The 20,623-nt window shown below is 35.8% G+C and overlaps 1 protein-coding gene and 1 long non-coding RNA gene across 3 annotated transcripts in view; both read left to right on the top strand.

The window, feature by feature from the left end:
- Positions 1-20,623, top strand: part of LOC148128145 (uncharacterized) — a 230,148-nt gene that overhangs the window by 87,118 nt on the left and 122,407 nt on the right. The window lies entirely within an intron of this gene.
- Positions 1-20,623, top strand: part of GAS2 (growth arrest specific 2) — a 148,215-nt gene that overhangs the window by 6,787 nt on the left and 120,805 nt on the right. For both annotated transcript variants that reach the window (XM_026706390.2, XM_087921246.1), the window contains exon 2: positions 13,051-13,219. In XM_026706390.2, coding sequence (XP_026562175.1) covers positions 13,078-13,219 — 142 coding nt within the window. In that variant the 5' untranslated portion in view covers positions 13,051-13,077. The remainder of the gene's footprint in view (positions 1-13,050; positions 13,220-20,623) is intronic.

The following is a 20,623-nucleotide window of genomic DNA, read 5'->3' as shown; positions in this document are numbered from 1 at the left end:
ATAGGAAAAAAAATCATTCCCACAAATGCAAAAAAATCAGAGCTCCAATTCTACAGATACAGATTTGCTGAAAGTTAAAGTGAACATCCATAAAACAATTCCCTCAAATTTTAAAAGAGCAAGCAATAATCCAAATCTGCTTTTTTTTTTGGCTGACTACACAAATCTCAATTCAGTCCTTGGCTTACAACAGTTCATTTAGTGACCGTTCAATGTTACGATGACACTGAGAAAAGTGATTTATGACCATGATTCATTTAACAACGGTGTTACTAACTTAACAGTTGCAATGATTCACTTAACTGTGGCTAGAAAGGTGGTAAAATGGAGCAAAACTCATTTAACAAATGCCTCACATAATAAAATAAATTTTGGGTTCAATTGTGGTCATTACTCAAGGACTACCAGTAATCATATCAGGTTTCTACATAAAAAGTCATTACGAAATTAGCAAAAGTCTCCAAGAGGAGATACTTATAGTATCTTAGAAATTATCTCTTTAACTAAAAACACAGCAAAATATAAAAAGTGTTTTAGATAATAGGTAAGTCAGTTCTTGTGTCTGTTTTAATCCAGCTATGTAACAGCACTGAATGTGAGGTAAACCCCACCTCACAGCCACTGGACTATATAACGGATTGCAAAAGTCTCCATTTTGCTGGCAAAAAATGGCTGTCTAGGAAACGAGTCAATTTTCCATAACTATGGAGAATTCTTCAGGCTCCAAGATTCTTGTGCTAGCACAACATGAACTGTGGCATCTTGTCCCATTTCAAGGAGTCACTCAATTTGCCATTTTCCCCACTGGAAAAATACATTTTATGCTGGCTTTCAACCCAAATATCCTACATAGCGGTTAGACATAAATGTCTAAGATGCCATGCCACGTTTCTGTCTTTATATACTTTCTATAAAATATATGTCAGAAGACAAAAGTCTGCTTGTGAATTAGAGTTTACTTTATCAGACTGTGTCATATTTTAGTGTAAACCTTAAACATTCTAACTGATTAACAAGTTTCAGATGATGGTTCTCCTCTTTCTCTCCTTTTTTTCTTCTTAACATCTACAATATGTTCCAAGCTAACCTGGGAGGGTTCCAGAATTCTGTGCTAAATTGCTTTGAGATATAGTGTATGGATATGAATCTAACTACAAGGGAGGGGGGGCGAGATATTTTCTTACAAGAAATTAATAACTTCTGCTGCCTACGAGTCTCAGCAATGGTTCAATTCTGGCTTTGCCTTTGCATCTTTACATCTTTTTGAATATATATCAGCTTACCAGCCAGTTCTTAGCTAGCCAATTTCCTTCACTGCCTAATACTTCACTGCCTCATTCTAGTTTCTTCAGCAGGACTTGGCTCATACTATAGTCTCTAGTGGATTCTGGCTTACTGTTTGTGGGTAGCCTTGGTTAATGATGGTAATTGGGATTGGAATTTCTGTCGCTAAGTGATGCAGTCATATTACATGACTATACCAGTTGGCTAGTGACTATTGGACATTGCTCTGGTCAGAAAACCAAGTCAATTGCCAAGCATCTAAGCCAGGGGCGTCAAATTCAATTTCATTTAGGGATGCATCAGGCATGGCCAGGATGGGCATGACCAACTCAACATCACTCATGTTGGGGCACCTGTGGGGGCCTAGTGCTCTGCTAACAAAATAGCTTGCTCTTCCAGCAAAAACAAGTTACAAGGGACATGAGCAGCACTCCCAAGCTCCGTTTTCACTGGTGGAGGCACCACGGGCTGGTCCTTTGCTGTTTTCAGGGCGGCCCTGTGGGCCAGATCTAAGTACCCCATGGGCTGGATCTGGCCCCTGGGCCTTGAGTTTGACACCCCTGATCTAGGCCTTAATCATATCACCATAAGGGCACTGTGTTAGCCTGAACCTCATGTACCATTTGTTCAGTGCTGTTGTAAGTTTGAATAATTGCTGAATGTTAAACGTAGACTACCTGCAGATATTTAGAGTGTCTTTTGTCCTGTAATGCTTTTCTGCCCAGGGTTGTGTTTCACAGCCCAGTTGCCATGGGATTCCAAAGAGATAACCATAACAAGATATTTTTTTTAGCCTTTTTCATCATACTGATATTACTTTAAATGGAGAAGTAAATGAGCAAAAAATAAGAAAAGTAGATTCTCCCCAATTTTCCAATCTACGCCTTAGCAAAGAATCAAACGTATACCCGCAATGATAGGAATTTAGCAATAAAGTTGTTTTTCAAGATTACAGTTTTGATCCGGTGTGCACCTTAAGAAAAGGAGAAGATGCAAAACACAAAATTTGATTGTAAAAATGAAGGATTCGTTTGCTGTTTATTAGGTACATTTTATTAGATATTCATTTCTGCTTCAAATATTAACAGTCGGGAGAAGACCATGCTCTCCTGTAAGCAGTTCCCTTGGCAGGTTTTAGTGTTATCTGAAAAAAATAAGTTTATTTTTTCTTCATTCCTGTTTAAGCATGATCAACATTATGAGCAAAACCAGAAGGGATGCAAAGAGCCAGAAGGCTCTTATTCTTTTAAAATGCTTTCTCTGGGTTAGGCTTATGTGCAAGTTTATGTGTGACACTTGGGGGAGCGAGGCGTGCACATACTAAATAGAAATAGCAGGGATGGCAAAAACTTGAATTTGACTCTGTTGAACTCAGTTTGGCTTCTCAGCTCTTGCAGCTTATTTCTATCCAAAATGGCTGCTCTCCAGGACCATTGTCTTCCATCCATGAAAACGAAAGATTTTCTGCGGCTGCAGCTGGTCTACTTTTTATTAACTAGCCATGTTGCTGATTGGCAGCTTTTAATTATATGATGAAAGCTGCCTCTGCTTGCTTCATATATTTCCATTTCTATCAATGTATAGCCACAATAGCCAGGAGAGCATCTAGTACAGGGGTGTCAAACTCAATTTCATTGTGGGCCGCATGAGGGTTGTGTTTGACTTGGGGGGGGGGGGTATGGCCAGCTCCACGTCACTCAGGTCAGGAGTGCCTGTGGTGGCCTGAGTGCTCTACCAGTGAAAATAGAGTTCAGGAGGGCCACATGTGGCTTCCCGAGCTCTGTTTTTGTTGGCAGATGGTTGCAGGAGGCTGTTGCAGCATGCAGCCCTCCCAAGCTCCATTTTTGCATACAGAGGCATTGTGGCTCAGTCCTTTCCTGTTCCCAGGGCTGTCCCTGCAGGCCAGATCTAAGCACCTTGCAGGCAGGATCTGGCCCATGGTTCTTGATTTTGACACCCCTGATCTAGTGTATAATAGAGATGAAGCGTACAATATCTATAGAGAAATATAGTTACTAAATTACTGCATTTATAATTTAGCTTAGAATTGATAGAGATGCAAAATTAGGTCTGTCTTAAACTCTTATTTACATACTCCCTTATTCTTTACCCTTTTCTGAACATTGCAAACCTGCTCCATCAACCAGTGGGACCTTTTGTAGCAGATAAGGATTTAAAATGGAAATTGCTGTTGTTCAAGATAGTCTCTTCATGAAATGATTCAGCTGAAATTCAGGATAATTGAGGGAATGAGGCTTGTTGAGAAACTCAGTGAAAATAGTAGGCAGATTGCAAGCAAGCAAGCACAGGAATGAATTTGCCAACCCAAGAAAAAGTGAATTTGTGGTACAAGCTAGTGACCTATTGCTTATCCAATGACCAGGTTCTAGACTGAGGAGAATTTCAGCAAGTGCAACTTTGTTGGATACTGTAATAACAAATTCAGTTAAGGAGTATGGAATTCTATGTACAAGAAATAGTATTTTCCCAGATGTTGATTCATCTCTTGGTGCTACATAGTAATAGGAGTTGCATATTCCAGATCAGGCTGTTTATCAACTACCCAAGTATTGATTTCTTGCACTGATGATGTCACCTTGTTGAACATCTGAAAAGCAAACAATCAAATTCAGCATTCGCTAAGAACTCTGCCATTGATTTCCATACTTGACAGTAGTTGTTTATATTTTTCTGCTGGTTTTCCCTACCATTTTCTTAAACAATCAAATACATCAAAGTTTGATTCTGGAATGCATCTATTACTGTTCAATCATATTAGGAGTAACATGCCTCTTCAACAGACTAAAAGTTGTCTTTCCGAGTGATAAGCCACCACACATGCAAAGTATTTCTATATACTATTGTTATTTTAACATAGATACAGAAATCAGTTATCCTATATTGGATCCCTTATGTGTGTTGTCAGGATAGGGAGAAATGCCTTGAGTTGCCATCTATTGTGTGCTTCATAAAGCAGCATGAATGAAAACATGGTAATCTTTTCACATTTAAAATTCCATTTTCCCTTAAACTTACATTTAAAACAATAGTTAAAATGCATATGTTACAGGAACAAATAAACAGATCCAAGAATCTTTGGACAAATTATATACTACCGTACATTTTATAAGCTTTGAATAGTGTCCATTTCAACAAAAATAGAAAGTAAAATATAGAAGCTTTTCAAAATTATTGATTCAAAATTATTAATAAATGGTGGCCATCACAAGAAATTTCTTAGTTACGACACAGGCATTTTTGCAGTGAGAAGCTGATGATCACATATTTGTAGCACTTGGTCTCCAATATATGCATATTAATGAAAATGTGCTATTGTTTCGCATTGTCTTTGTGTTATTTATTATTCCTGGCTTTTAAATGTTTTAATAATTTGTAAAAATTGTCCAGAGTTGCTGGGAATCAGGCAGCATATAATTTACTAAATTATTGTTATGGTTGATTGCATAGGCAGCAGATGTGTTTAGACTGGATTTAGCATTTTAATCCACCTCGAGTAATTCCCAAGGATCTAGGATAGGCAGATGTTGTTTGATGAGGCAGATGTTGTTTGATTATGTTGAAGGTGTCTTCACAGGATATAAGTTGTTCCAAGTCAAGCTTCCTTTTGCAATTGACTGATGGTGATTTTGTCAATGCTGAGGATGATTAAGTGGTATTCCACCTGTCTGGAATTGCACCCAAGGTTCTTATTACTATTGGTAAATATTGTTTTCTTTTGCCACAGTTGTTCTACTTCTGTTTGCATGTTTTTATATTTTTCTCCAGTTCTTTTCCCTCACTTTTGTCTCCAAATGCTTCTGCATCCACTATCCAGATTTTCTTTTGTCTTTCTTATTGACAGTTCTTAAATTTGGGATGTTATATGGCAGGTGCTTGCCTGTTTGAATTTTAAAGCTCTAAAGCACTTTAGTTTCTTCATTTTCTATTTCTTTGTCTGTTTTATGGTCCCACCAGATTCTGCTTGTAGGTAAAAGCTATTTTTTGCAGATGTTTCTGCACATTTTTGCTATTATTGTGGTTTTTTGTACAGTCAGATGTTTAGATTGGCCCTTTTATCTTCCTTTGAGTCCTTCCTAATGACTTGGGATAGGCAGATGTTGTTTGATAGTGTTAAGGGTATAGATATAACCTGTTCCAAGTAAATCTGCTTTCTGTAATCGATTGATGTTGTTTATTATTAGATATGAAAGACCAAGTTAAAGACAGATAGCTAGAAAATATTTGGCCATTAGTAGTGAACAATGACTTGACTAATCTTCAATCAATCAATTACATTACACTAAGAAACGTTCTTACAAACTGCAAACCTTTAGAAAATCATAGAAAAATGCACACATTGCTTCTTCACCAGAAAGTTATATACAACATTTTACAAACTGATATCAAACTGGGAAGAAAATATGAAGAATACAAGAGCGGAACAACTAATTTGGTTCTTAGCATGGGAAGATGATGAAAGTAGTATCAGTAGTGGCTAAGCTAAGATCTTTCCCTGAGCTGTGAAAAATAGAGAAAGTATTAGAAGAGCCAGTTCAATTTCATTTCTTCTGATGGATTTGTGATGTCCAATGTTGCTGAACTATCAGCTCAGCTCAGCTCAGTATAGTCAATCATAATGGTTTGTAAGGGCTGGCAATATCTGGATGATGACCATAGACTAGCTGCCTCTTGCTTTGCCTGAGATATCTGAATTTGAGAAGTCAGGAATGCTACATAAAAAATATTGCTGTTGACTTGGATTTGAGATCACATTAGTCGATGAGAGGACAGAGGTTCTTGTTGTGGTACAACTGTTTCCTTGATTTAGTATGAGTTTTGTTACTGTGAACTGTTCTTTTAATAACCAAAGAACCAAGAGGCATGTTACTTGATCTTTGTGCATGTTTCTTAATATTTGTGTTGATGAACACAGCAGCTTAAGCATGTCTGTCAACCATGTGCTTAATTTATTTCAGCAAGACTTAATTCCAGCTGGGTGCGCATATCTGATGCTTTACAAAGGTGTCAGGATTACCACATATCCTTAATATGGTACACTCTATTAGGTAATCTTCAACAATTTAACTATTATTGTCTTTCCTCCTTGCCTAATTTAAATAATCCAGTTTACATAAACCAGTTTTTACCATACAATTAGGGCTTTAATCCATAACTGTGTTTGTTTTTGCTAATTAGTGCCAATACTGGGATAATCAGTTGAATTATACCACATAGACACCTAATCTCCCCTGGGATTTCTGACAAACTTCAACAGACAGTTTAAATTGCAGAGTTGGCAAAGAGCTACAACACAGAGAAAACTAAGTGCACCTTCTGTCTATAAAATAAAAACTTCACTGTTTTGTACAAGTGAATAGGAGAAATGTAATCTTCCAACTTGATGAAACTTAGATGCTTTTAGGTGTACTGTAAACTATCTGTGCTAAAATTGTTTGCATAGATAATCAGGTTAAGAATTAGAGATACTTTGTTACAATTAGATTTTTTTTTTAAGCCTGTAAGAAAACACTATATAAATAAGAAAGGCAGGTTCACTGAGTGTAAATAAATTTTTGTTCTTGGTTGAAAAGTCCCTACTTGAAGTAATGTGAAAGAAGGGTTATTACTGAAGTAAAGAAGTGAGTATTTCAAGCATGCGTTTTTCACTGATAGAATCTATTGGTAGTATATCATGTCACAATTTCTTCAGAAACTAAGTGATTATTCCTAAATATTTCATTTTGTTGTATTCCGACTAAAAGCTGAATTTTATTGTCATCAAGTCTGAACACAAACTTTTCAGTGTACCTGATCAGGTTCACTACTGTTTCACTGATTGAATGAAGAAAAAAAAATGTGGACAAAATATTAGATGCGGAACAGCAAAATTGTGAATTTAAAACCCTGATAACGTATGAAGTAGATTGAATGACTGAGTTTTGTCATTTTTGAGCTATCTGCATGGATCCCGCAGCATTATTGAGAGTCAAGATGGACAGACTTTTCATTACTGGACTTGTGAATATTATTCATTAATTAAGCAATAGAACTATATTACTTGGCTTAATTAAAAGTGCATAGGCAGAAAACTCATGTTTTTTATCTTATGTTCTTTTGAAAAACGTGGTAGCATATTTGGATACATGACCTTTAGTAATGCTGAAAAAAATAATTTGCTTAATTTTGCCCAAAGGCATATGAAATTGTTTGTAGTACATGGGTACATATTCAAATTAAATTAGTAAGAAAATTGTCAGGAAGTAAATGCTGAGTTTTATTTAAAAGTATAGCAAACATCTAATTATAATTCAGCAAGAGCAAACAGCACATCTCGAAATAAATATATTAATTTCAAATATGGTTTGATGTGGTGTCTTCCCATTTCTTTTTTTTATTTTTAAAATAATGGTTTGGGTTTTTTTTTTGTAAGAAATTACATGTTGTCTGGGTGTTTAATGTTGATTTGTCTTGCAAACTTTGACAATAGCCTTGTAAACTACGTTTTTCCTGTGCAGTAATATTAATGAAAATTGCAATCTATATTCACTTTCCTGGAAGTAAATTTCCTTGAATAATTGAGATGTGCAAAGACTTGATCCATAAAATTTTAAGCTTGATCAGTTAAAGACTATTCATGTGTTTACCTGATGTCTTGAATTGAATGTCTTCATTTCAAATCTTCACTTAACCATGAAGGTAATTGAAAATCGTGATGATATTTTATTCAGTTACCATGTCTTGATAATTTGAACACAGTGATGGAAAAGTGGTATAGAATGATTATGGTTATGAAGTAGTGAACTTTTGGGAGCTTTGAGTAACTTCATCAAAACAGATGCTATATTTAAATTTAGTTTCGTATACCTTAGTACCAGATTGATTCCAAAGTGCTGATAATGCTATTACATTTGTGATGTGATTTTGCTGTGGATTAAGGCTGATCATATTAAGTTCAACTAATCCTTTTTTAATTAATCCAGTTTTAGTTTTAAAAATGTATATATTAGATTACAGCAGGGACTGAGTATTTTCAGAAACAGAAAGAAAGAAAAGTAATGTGCTGTGGACCACAATTGGCCTTATGTAAAGTGGACTTATGCTAATATTGGTATAATTTAGTTTGCATTAATTTGACAGAAAGTCCCACTGAACTGTTCGTTCATTCATTCATTCATTCATTCATTCATTCATTCAAGTAAGTTATATAGTCGTTATCTCTGTGCCTCTGTGGCACAGTGGTTAGAGTGCAGTACTGCAAGCTTCTTCTGCTGCAGCCAGCTGCCTACAATTTGGCAGTTCAAATCCCACCAGGCTCAAGGTTGACTCAGCCTTCCATCTTTCTGAGGTGGGTGAAATGATGACCCAAATTGTTGGGGGCAATATGCTGACTCTGTCAACTGCTTAGAGAGGGCTGTAAAGCACTATAAAGCAGTATATAAGTCTAAGTGCTATTGCTATTGCTATCTCAATCAGTAACTGCTATGTTGCAAAAGTAAAATTTCTTGTGAAACTTTTTTTTAAAAATCCCTGAAAACTTTTTTGTAAGAATAGAAAATTTTTACTCATAACATGTCCACAGAATATACTAAAATTGCCATTTGATTCAAACATTCGTAATCTATGCTTTGTTCTGTTGAATCTTTTCATTGAGTCCTCAAGAGTTGGCAGTAAATTAATTATGCATACTTTAGTCAGAAAGCATTTTTTTTTTTGAGAGGGGCATATTTCTAAGTATGCAGTCCATGGAGATTGTTATATTGCACTTGTTACTGTATTTGAAATGACAGGTTCCAAATTGCCTTTTCAATCCGATAACATTTCTGCTTTACATTTCCAAATCTACAATAATGAAGACTTTCAAGTCTTCTGACAAAATTGATGTAACAGAACAATATGACTGTTGTTGCTGCTATTCATATTTTGAAACTTCTTACAGGACACAAAAAAACTTTTATGGTTGGCTGAGCGATAGAGCTTGGAGCGTACAATAATTTGCCTCTTCCCCAAGTCATGTTGATGCTTACAAAGAAACATGAAAAAAAAAAAAAGTTGTGTCAAATCTTCCTTATCCTTGCCAGAGAAACTGCAGGCTTATGAAGAATGCCTTCCTGCTTGAGGTCAGGATATGGTAACTTGTAATCTTGATATAAGCTGACAGATCAGGACTGTCTTTTGGAACTTGTTCATTGACTGGGAACCCTCTACAGTTCTGGTTTAGGTGGTTCCTTTAATTCATAATGGCATGCGGTCTCTTCCTTTGTGCTACATTAAAAACCACTTAGGGCTTAAAAGTAAGGCTATCATTCCCATCTTTTTATAGGAACATCAACATGAATCAACACTGATGCTGAATTGAGACGAATCTGTGAAATGAAATACTGCACTGATGTATGACAAACGAGAATTAACTTAAGGAACAGGGGTGGGATTCAAATTCCTTAACAACCAGTTTGTGGGTGTGGCCTAATTTGTGGGTGAGGCTTGGTGGTGACTGGATGGGCATGACTTGCTGACTGGGCATGGCTTGGTGGTCACATGACTAGCTGGGCATGGCTTATATGTAAATATTATAATTATTTATGTAAATATTGAATGTTTTATAAAAAAGAGCAACTTTTACCCAAAATCAGGCAAAGCAGGCTGGCAGATTGATTTGCTCACAGAATCACAGATTCACTGAGAAGATCTACCATTCTGCAATCTATTGCCTGAGTCTGTCACATAAAATTTGCTTGCAAGCAAACTCACAAAATTAACTCACAACACACCATGTATGTAAATATTGAATTTTTTATAAAAAAGAGCAACTTTTACCCAAAATCAGGCAGAGCAGGCAGGCAGATTGAGTTGCTCACAGAATCACAGATTCATTCAGAGATCTACCATTCTGCAATCAATTGCCTGAGTCTGCACTGAAAAATAGAAGCTAGGAAGGTTCAGTTCTGCTTTTAGATTAGCTAGAAAGCAAGAAATCCAACGATTTCCTGCTTTCTAGCTAATCTAGTCAGAACAGCTGATGGTCAGAAAAAAAAGGAAAAACAGCAACTTAGCAGGCAAGTTGGATAGCACCCATGCCAGGTAAGGAGTGACAGGGTGGGGAGGAGAGGGGCCAGCCAATGGTGCAATTTGCCGGGTCTCTGAACTGCGTCGAATCGTAACCTGGTTCTATAGAACTGGGACGACCAGGTAGAATCCCACCCTTGTTAACGAGAAAAAGAAACCAAATGAAAAGAATTACAAAATGACAATGGTGATAGAATTAATCTTTCTCTGCCCCTTTCAGTTGGAATTATGATACTTCCATGATGCCCTTGCTGTTTTAAAATGTCTTTTCAGATGTTCTGAAAACACCTATCCATTCTTTTTTTTCTGTTTCAAAGAAAGCAGATTTTGATGAGATAAACACCCACAATGGACTGAATCATACATTATTTCACCAAATACTACAGAAGATGTTATTCTGGGAATTTTGAGGAGAGAGGTTTTGGCCCCAGATGAACCCACTTTTGGTTCCACTTGCTGATATGTTTTTCTTTTCCTAGTTTCATGAGGATACTATTCATCCTTCCATATATGTAGTGTTTATCTATGCATTAATTTAGGTAAACCAGTGTCTTAATCTGAAATCGATGTATTTTCTAATGAGCTTCTATTTAGAAAATAATTTGAAAGATGATATAAACACCTTACTATATTGGAGCCTAGTCAGTTTTGACACAACTGTACTTATGTCATTATGCTGCTGCCAAATGATTTAGACACCATCTTGGAGGAGGAAAAAGAACAAATGTTAAATGAATCAAATATGAAAAAATAGTTTATCTGCTTCAGGAGGTAGAGTCTCAAGGTTTAGATACAATACTTTATTTCAAAGCTTTGCATCTGGTTCGCCTTATCTGGATTTAGAAGCTATGCAGAATTATACAGGTTAATATTTGAGTGGAAATACGGGAGAAAAAAATATAACCTAACCCAGAAGGCGGCAGTGGGAAACTACTTATGTGTTCGGGCCAACAATATCACCCAATTGTATCTATAATCATCAGGAGCTTCACTTCACATGAACTTATCTTTATATTCTCCAATTTTCCTCACTTAAATTCGAATACCAAAAGTGAGGGAGTGTATAAGAGACAGAGCTCTTATTCACTTTGTATTTCTTTCGTTCTAAATATTGGAACCCATTTCCTGATTCACAAATTATAACCTAGGTTAAAAAATGACTTGATGTCATTGAATCTAATGCACCCACATATTATTAATATATTATTTTGTAAATAGAAATTGGCAGATTCAAAACTGGATGCTGGAAAACATTCTCAGAAAGTTTAGAATCTTATACAGTAATAATACTGCAAATAGCCATTATAAACTTTGTTAAAGAACCAGATTTCAAGAAATAAAGAACAAGTAGGGCGATATTCACAGAGATAAAAGAATAATAATAATTTTATTCTGATCTAATTAGTAAGTAAAAATCATAGGCAAACCTTGGTACTCTTTCTTTTAAAAAAAGTAGGTCTTTTTCAACAGATATGAAATATTTACTGGGCTTTGTGAACTTCTAAATTTGTGAACTTCTAGGAATTACTAAAAAGAAAACCACAATTCTGCCAACAATAGTATGGCACATAACTATATATAAACAGGAAGCAAGCTGCACAGACATTAGCACTGGTGATATTATCTAGTTGAACATTAAAAGGTCTGCAATAAACAGCCAATCTCAAAAAGCACCCTGGACTACACCATACCTCTTAACATGTTTACCTTTCTTTTATATGTGAATTTATTTCAGAGGTTTTTATGTGTATATATATATATATATATACTGGTATACATGCACACATGCACATGCATGTACTGATTAGGAGAGACCCAGGGTCTACCTCTATAATACATTGCCTATACTTTTTCCCCTTAGGGTAATATTTTATATTTGCAGTATTTTATGCACCTTTATTCTAAACTCAGTGTCAGTGTTGATTAATGTTGGTATCCCATCAAAGATAGGAAAGGTAGCCTCACTTTTGAGCCCTCAGTGGGTTTTAATACAGCACAAAGGAAGACCACATGTCATTATGAATTAAAGGAACCACATAAGCCAAGAGTGTAGATAGTTCCCAGTCAATGGACATGATCCAGAAGACAGCCTGATCTGTCAGCTTGCATCAGATTTACAAGTTATAACTTGACTCCAGGCAGGCAGGCAGGCATCCATCATAAGCCTGCAGTTTCTCTGAAAGGAGAAGGAAGAATTGATGTGACTTATTTTTCCCATGTTTTTCTGTAAGCACATAAGCTGCCGGCCACCTGGTATTCTGGTTTCTAACATGCATGCATGCACCAAAACCAGTTGGCTGGCGCACACATGTGCACCGGGGAGCTGCTCTTCCAGTTTCTGCTGCTCTCACACATGTGAAGACCAGCTGGCTGGTGTGCTTGCATGTGCCGGAACCCAGAAGAACTCTGTCTGCCACTACCGGAATATGTGGCATCATGGTACTATATTATACACGTATCTGTGTACATACTATACACAGATACATGTACATACATAAATATGTACAGACAGAACTTTTTTTTGCCTTTGAATTATCAACACTAAAAGGCTGCATTTGAAAAAAAATGCTAATATGCAATTGTCTTACTGTGTTCTTGTGAAAGAGGCATCATCTATCATCTTTTAACACCGAATCTGGATACTTTAACATCTGGAAGCAATTGATTATATGAGGGTTTTTTTTTTTTTTTTACATTTTCTAGAGTTCAGGTACCATCAGTGGCTGAAGGATGTGCACTTCTCTGAGCCCTAAGGTCCGAGGCCCTGGCCTCTCCGATATGCACCAGTATAGCCAGTGGTTGGCCAGCAGACATGAGGCTAATTTGTTACCAATGAAGGAAGATTTGGCGCTATGGCTGACAAACTTGCTGGGTAAGATTATTTCTACATACTGTAATTATTGTCAAGCATTTCTAAATTTGATCTTGGACCCAGACATGTAAGTGGAAAAACCTACTCTGAATAAATAATTAAAGTTCTACCATCTGTCTTGTTTATTGTCTAGTTCTGTAGTCTGCTTAGAATTTTAATTTCACTTGCTTTCCTATTTGGAAGGCCACAATGAAATAAATATTTCTTCCTTATTAATTTAGCATATATGATATAATATATGTATGTATATATTGGGTGGGGAGGGGGGAAGGGGAAAAAAGGCTATAGTAAAGCTTTGAGAATTTTGTTTATTTACCTGCTATCAAATATATTTATTATATGTAATTATGCTGTGTTAAAAATCTGCTTTACTGTTTCTTTTGCTGCAAGTGTTGAAGATTTCTTTACATGAACAAGGTGAATTTCATTGGCCTCCTTATGATAGGAGGAACAAGTGACAAGCCATGCATTGCAGGATCATAATGCAAACTGCACCTTAATGTACTTCTTTCCACCATTGATGTAAGTATGAAAGGGTGTAGCCTGTGTTGTGACATCACGATGCATACTTTGATAGCATCATGAATAGCGATGGTTATCACTCTTGTGATACCTTTCCTTGGAATTAAATTGAAGTATGAGAAGCCTGGGAACTGGAAATATAATTAGGCAGTAATATGCAAGGGAATTTACACTTATCCTTGGCTGTAAACCTAAATAAGTGCATGAGACTCCTCTCCAATTGTGACATTTTAATATACATTTAAAGAGAAAATTATCTTTCATCAGATGGAATAAAATGAAAATTGATGGAAAAATAGCACAGCATAATTTTTCTGCATTTGCATTTCAATGTCTGCCTTGGATATCTTCATCTGACTTTTTTTCTGTTCATGTCTCATGCAAACTGGATTCTAATCTCTTTCACATATGTCCTCTATTACAAGACGTAATACAGCAAATATCATGCAGTGAAATATTTTTATGGTTTCAGTACATTTTCATTACTATTTAGTGCTTTTGAATAAGTGCAAAGAGCTAAAATATGATTTTTTTTTAAAAAAAAAGGACAGTTCAAAAACAATTTTAAAAAATAAGGCTTTTGTAGGGATTGAGGAATATATTATTCTATGATTTTCTGGGCTGAATGTCCAAAATCAAGGGTCTTCTAAGAATATTTCACTATGCACTACTTGAATAATTAAGAAGCATATATATGTTTGTTGTCATTATTTTATATATGATTTATATACAAATAAAAAGTGTTGGTATTTACTCTTACCAATCATTTAGATGGATCTTGGGGATAAAATTGTATTTATATTTGAAATAGTTTGAGAAAGCAATGAGTCTCGATTCTGATTTTTGCCTTAAATGCTCAGCTTTCTAATTATATTGACTTTAGTTGTGGCATTTTGCCATAATTGTGCCATGTACTGCTTTCTAGTGAACTACTGATGATTTAGCACCTGTGTGTGTGAGAGAAAAAAGAACAAACCAGATTTTATCTTTTTTTCTGGCACAGAATGCCTTTATTCTAGTCAAAATGTTTCATTTGCCTTCCATACATCTTCACTCTTTGTTAGATTAAATAGGCAGTGTAGAGTGTAGGTAGAGTGCTTGGACCCAGGCATTTTCTGGCCCATTCTCCAGTTCATGTGCTACAGAGGTTTGGTATCATATAGTGATTATAATAGGATCTCAAGCTAAGGTTATAAGCTTACAACAGGAAGGCTGTTTCTAGACATCTAATTTGCATATCTCCTTATAGCAATTTCATCCTTGATGTTGCCATTCTCGGTTCACTCCATATTTTTTTTCCTTTCATGTTTCTTTCCAGCAACTGGCGTGTGTGTGTGTGTGTGTGTGTGTGTGTGTGTGTAAAAGCAATGGCCCAATGCAAAATAAAATCTGCATCTAGATGTAAACAAATAACTGGTTTGGAAATAATACTATGGTTATGAACCATGATGATCAGAAACACAATTTGAATCACAAGTAACATTACAACAACTTTATTCAACCAATCTTGGCCATGCTTAGGAAACCCACATTTTTTTAGTATGGGAAAATAATTATACTAACTAGTTTATAGCATTAAAATTTCCAGATATGGTGAGACTTTCAAGTCTCAAAATTTCAGTGAAGAATTGTCCAAGCCAACTTGGACAGCCTCAAGGTAGAGAAGAATGCTCTGCAGAGATATTGGAAAGAAAATATAGATTATTGCAAATGAAGTATTTTGATGAAGAAAAGTTTAGTAAAATGTATTGTATTATTCAATAGAAGTTACAATATCTCTATTGAAATACAAATCAGAACATAATGAAGTATTAACATTGGTTTTATTACAGTCATTTTATAACATTTTATCTTAGTATATTCATCCTGCATCCATTTGTTTGATGAGAAATTCAATGTTGGTCCAGAATTCCCAGGAGTATGTAATATTTAATCCAAGGGATTGCTGAACAATAACCTGGAACACCTCCAGTTAATAGCCTTGATTTTATTTGGCTTAAAGATTCAGGATTCCATTGGGTACGATTCAATTTGAGATTCATCAGTAACCCAATTCAGTTCAAACTGATTAAAAATTCCACTGAAAAAGTTTTGATTGTAGACCTTGATACAGAAACTTCAAAACATTTGAAGTCTGATCACTGTTTGGCAAAATGAAATGAAAGTAGCAAGAAAGGTTAAAGTTTTGGCTAACCCTAATTTTTTCAAGTTTCAGTTGAAGATTTTCAAGCATTTTATCAGTGAGGGGATGGCCAAAAGCAAGTAGTTTTCCAACATGCTAGTATAATTACCCTTCCACCCTTGAAAAATTATGGATTTTCTAAGCATGGCTAATTCAGACTACTTCAGGCCACAATGGACTGCAGAAAATATCCATTAATTTATGGGAAAAGTGGAAAGATGCTATTCATTTGAGTTGCTAGGATCAGAAGAGCCAATAACACCTTCATATTACCAATGGGAAATTAACTATTTATTTAGTCTTATTCAAGTAGTAGCCCTTCACTGATTGCCAGAAGACTTAAAGCTTAATAATGCAGAATTTAAAAGTAAGGACAGTCTTGGGTCCATATTTAGAAAGCTGAAAAGTGAGCCAAACTTCTAGTTCTGTTGGCAGGATCTACACAAAAAGTGTAAGTGCCTATTTCCTTGAGACAGAGAAATTTAGGATTCATATCTGGCTATATTAAAAGAATTGAGAGCTGAAAAAGTGATACTCAAAATTATTGTCAGTCTCCCCTACCCAGAAAATCTCAGATAGGCACAGAATTTAATGTAGTAAATGTCATTGGTTACTTCCTTGTGTCAGTATTTCTCCATCATCTACCATGGAAACAATTATGGATGTTGGAAGATGTAGTTCATTCACATTGGGAGAGCCATACATTTTCCTCTTGTATGTTACAGAGTAGCCTAAGGCTATTTCTCAGTTTGTGTGAAAAATCTCTGAGTTTCCTGAAACAGTCCTATGAGAAAAAGCATTCCAGTCTGTAATATACTTGGCACTTCTTCCCTACTACTTCGAAGGAAAATTATTGGTAATTATGGAGAAAATGTCTTTCACTATTTTATGCTTCTCTTCCTGTGCACGGATTTTGTTTAAATACAGTTAAGCAGTCATCTTTCACTTTTTAGAACAGATGTCTGCTTGGCAGGCTTTCAATATGGTGTCTGCCAATAGGCTAAAGCTTAGATGCACATTAAACACTTTTTTCTTATGTACATACCCACCAAGCTTTTCCCTTTCAGAATTGGTAAAATTAGGCAAATGTAGAAAAGGAAGATAGAATTAGACAAATAAATTAAGACATGAGGTAGGGAAAAGAAAAAGGAGTACATAAATGGAATATTCACATGTTAAACAAGACATTCCATAAGCCAATCGTCATGACCTTTAACTTAGTGAAATGGTGCATTAGAGGGCAACAATGTTTGAAACAAGGTGCTTCAAATGGGCTAACTTATAGACTGTGTCCAAACTAGAGAACCCAGAAATCTCAAAGGAATAATATTTGGGGAATTTGTGGCTCCTTCGGCACTGTGGGCTGTTGCTGTGCTGCTTTGTTATATATTGTATATATGGCACTAAAAGGTGACCTGGATTCTGAAGAAGCAGCATTTTTTCCTATCTGTTGTCTTTGAATTTTCTCAGAAGATTCAGGTGATAAATAAATGGAAATGAAGTCTGGAGCTGATAGACGAGGAATAGAACTGAATGTGAGTTAGCACAAGTATGAGCTCAGACTGAATACCATGCTGGTACTGCTCTTACTTTTCTGGTACTACATTGCTGAGCTGTTAACCTGGTTTAGGGGCAGACAAGAACAGAAAGATATGCTGTCTAGTTACTAGCAGTTTGCTGATAAAGTCACTTAGATTTACTGAGATCTTGTTTCTTTGTAGAAAGAATCTATGAAGCTGACTAGGCAACATCTTACATTAGTGAGATTTTTTTGGAGGGCTGTGGAATCTGATGGAATGGTTTGTCCTTTTGTTTCTTAGTGGGGTTTTTTTTAAGTGTATTTTTAAACAAAATTTCTGTTGGGTGGATTTGACGAGATTTAGGCAGTGGCCAAGTTGAAACAAACAAATACAAACTTGGGCTTTTGAGGACCTAATCCCCAAAACATATTTATTTAAGCCATTTTATCTTGTTTTTAGGCCAAAAATAGTTAACTGAGAGGCTTGTAAGGCCTTTCATCTTGAAGCTTACTGTTTAAAAGCTTAAACAAAAGCGGGAGAAAAAAACAAGGATGTTGCTGATGATATTTTCTAAGAGGAAGGTAATACAAATGTTAAGTTCTGATTATTCTCAAACTGAATCTATGTATCCTTTCAGCTGGCCTTTATTCTTCTCACCTATATTTTTTTTTTTGCTTTTAATGTTTTTTTTTTCCTTTGCGTTTTTGGTCTTGAGTTCTCACTTTGTCAGCTTCTTCTCTTATCAAGACAAGATGATTCTTTGGAAGTCTTTCAGAAGTCAATTGGGAAAGGAATAGGTCAACATGGGACACTGGACAATGGCAATTCATCTATTTTATTAAATATATTAGTACAAATAAGGGTGAAATAATAACAGTAATTAACAAGAGCAGCAAGATGATGTAGGGAGGCTAAGGCAATAAACAGATTCCTCATAGCAGATGTTCATTCTCAACATATGGAAAAAACTATGTGGTACACTAGCCTTTTCCAAGCTGGAAGCCTTATTTATATGTGAACTTCAGCTCCCAAAAAATTCAGCATGTTGGCTGCAAATATTGAGAGTTGAAGACCACATATCTGGCAGATGCCAAATTGAGGGAGATTGACTTATATGCAATTGGCATTTCTTCAGTCCTTTAAAATGCCTTTTTTTTCTGTGAGGAAAGTATGAGGAAGAGCTATTGAGAGCACTTCTAGGATTAAGAATCTATTGGATATGCACAATACCTTTTCTATAATCATTTCAATAAACATTTTATGTAAGACTTCCTCCTCCTATGTTTATTAAATAGTTAACTTACAAGAGTAAGCCATTACACAAAGAGAAGGAAAAGTGGGAGAGACGACTGATGAGAACAGCATGTTTTCATGAAAAGCTCTCTGATAAAGTGAAAGGGTAAATTTAAAAAAATATGAAAATGGACATATAGCAGAAACAAAATATCAGGAAATAGCCTGAATTTATAAGCATGGATTTGGGAAGACAAAGGCCCAGAAGGAGCTGAGGCTTACAGGGTGAATGTCCAAAACAATAGCAGTCATTTAAATATGTGCAAAACAAGAGAAAAGTTGAACTATGTTTTGGAGAAGATACCAAAGTGGTTAGAGAAAGCTGGGAGAAAGCTGAACTGCTTAATTCCTATTTTGCCTCTGACTTTTTGGGAAGATTTAAAAAAATGGTCCATCTTGTAAGCAGCTGCAGGAGAGACATGCAGGTCAAAATTGGCAAGAAAGTGGAGAGAGAACACTAGCTTCTTTGAATGAATTCAATTTGCTGGAACCAGATGGATTACATCCCACGGTAAAGAAATTGGCACATATGATCTCAGAACCACTAACTGTAATCTTAGAGAACTGCTGGTATATGGGGGATATGCTAGAAGATTAAAGAAGAGCTAACATCTTTAAAAAAGGAGAAAAAGTGGATTCAGGAAAATGCATATCATGCAGGGCTTGATTTCAATATCTGGTTAGAACCTAGAAAAGATAACATAATAGTGGGCTTCCAGGTACTAAGAAAGGGCCAAAGTGAATACTGAAAGCCAGCATTAGTTTCTTAAAAACAGTTTAGTAATGTATCATTTTTTTTACAAACTGATTTGAGTAATAGATCAATGGATGTAATGTGCCTGATCTTCAGTAAGGTAATTGATAAAGTAGACCACTGTCTCTTTCTTGCTAAACTGGGGCAAAGTGGGATAGATGATTCCAGTACCCAATGGATCTGCAGTTGGTTGAATAACCATCATGTGGTGCTTAATGGATTTATGCCTAAGTGGAAAGAGATATGCAGTTGTTCAACATTTTTATGAATCATTGAGATGGGTAGAAGGGATGCAGAGTACACCAATGTTAGGGGACAGTAGTGCTGCCACCTCATAAAACAGGATCAGGATTCAAAATCTCTATAGATTTGCACTTAGGTAGGAAAAGGCAGATATAGAGATATAATGTAGGATATACCTGGTTCATCAGACATTTGTGAGAAGACTCTGAGTATCTGAGTAGCAGTGCTCTTCAACTGCTAAAGAGCCAAGAGTCTTAGACTGCACTGACAAAGGTATAACATTGCAATTTGCTGCACTGGTCAGGTATAGGGAAGGCGTAACAGAAGGCAGGGGTGAAGTTAAGAGGGATCAACCTAGAACTTCTACAGAAACAGAAGTCCTAAGTCCAACCCTTCTTGAATTTTATTGATGCTTATTTAACTCTTAGCAGGTGCTAAGCATTAGTTGAGAAGATTCCTAATTGTGTAAGAATGGAATAATTACTATACATAATTAGCAGTACATCAGTTTAATGAGACTTTTACATGTGGACCTAATCTTTCACACCTGACATCAGACCACACCTGATATAACAGTTTTGTTTGCCACAATAAAAAAAGGATGCTGGGGAACTGGAGAAAGCTCAGAGAAAAGCAACAACAATGGAGAGAGGCTTGGAGACTAAATCTTACAAAGAATGGTTAAAATATCTGAGTATGTTTAGCCTAAAGAAGAGAAGGGGAAATATATGATAGTAGCCTCAAATATTTATCAAAATTATATCACTCTCTCACTATCACTCCATCTCACTGAAGTGATACACTAAATGGTGCACCACAATGGATAAAACAGCCAATATAAAAACATCAGATAAGGAATGATAAACAGAGTTAGGATCAATACTTGGAAG

This window comes from Pseudonaja textilis, chromosome 1 (assembly GCF_049901715.1).
Source record: "Pseudonaja textilis isolate UNSWEBS1 chromosome 1, rPseTex1.2, whole genome shotgun sequence".
Classification (NCBI taxonomy): domain Eukaryota; kingdom Metazoa; phylum Chordata; class Lepidosauria; order Squamata; family Elapidae; genus Pseudonaja; species Pseudonaja textilis.
The sequence above is the reverse complement of the archived record's forward strand: the minus strand, read 5'-3'. Positions and strand labels throughout refer to the sequence as shown.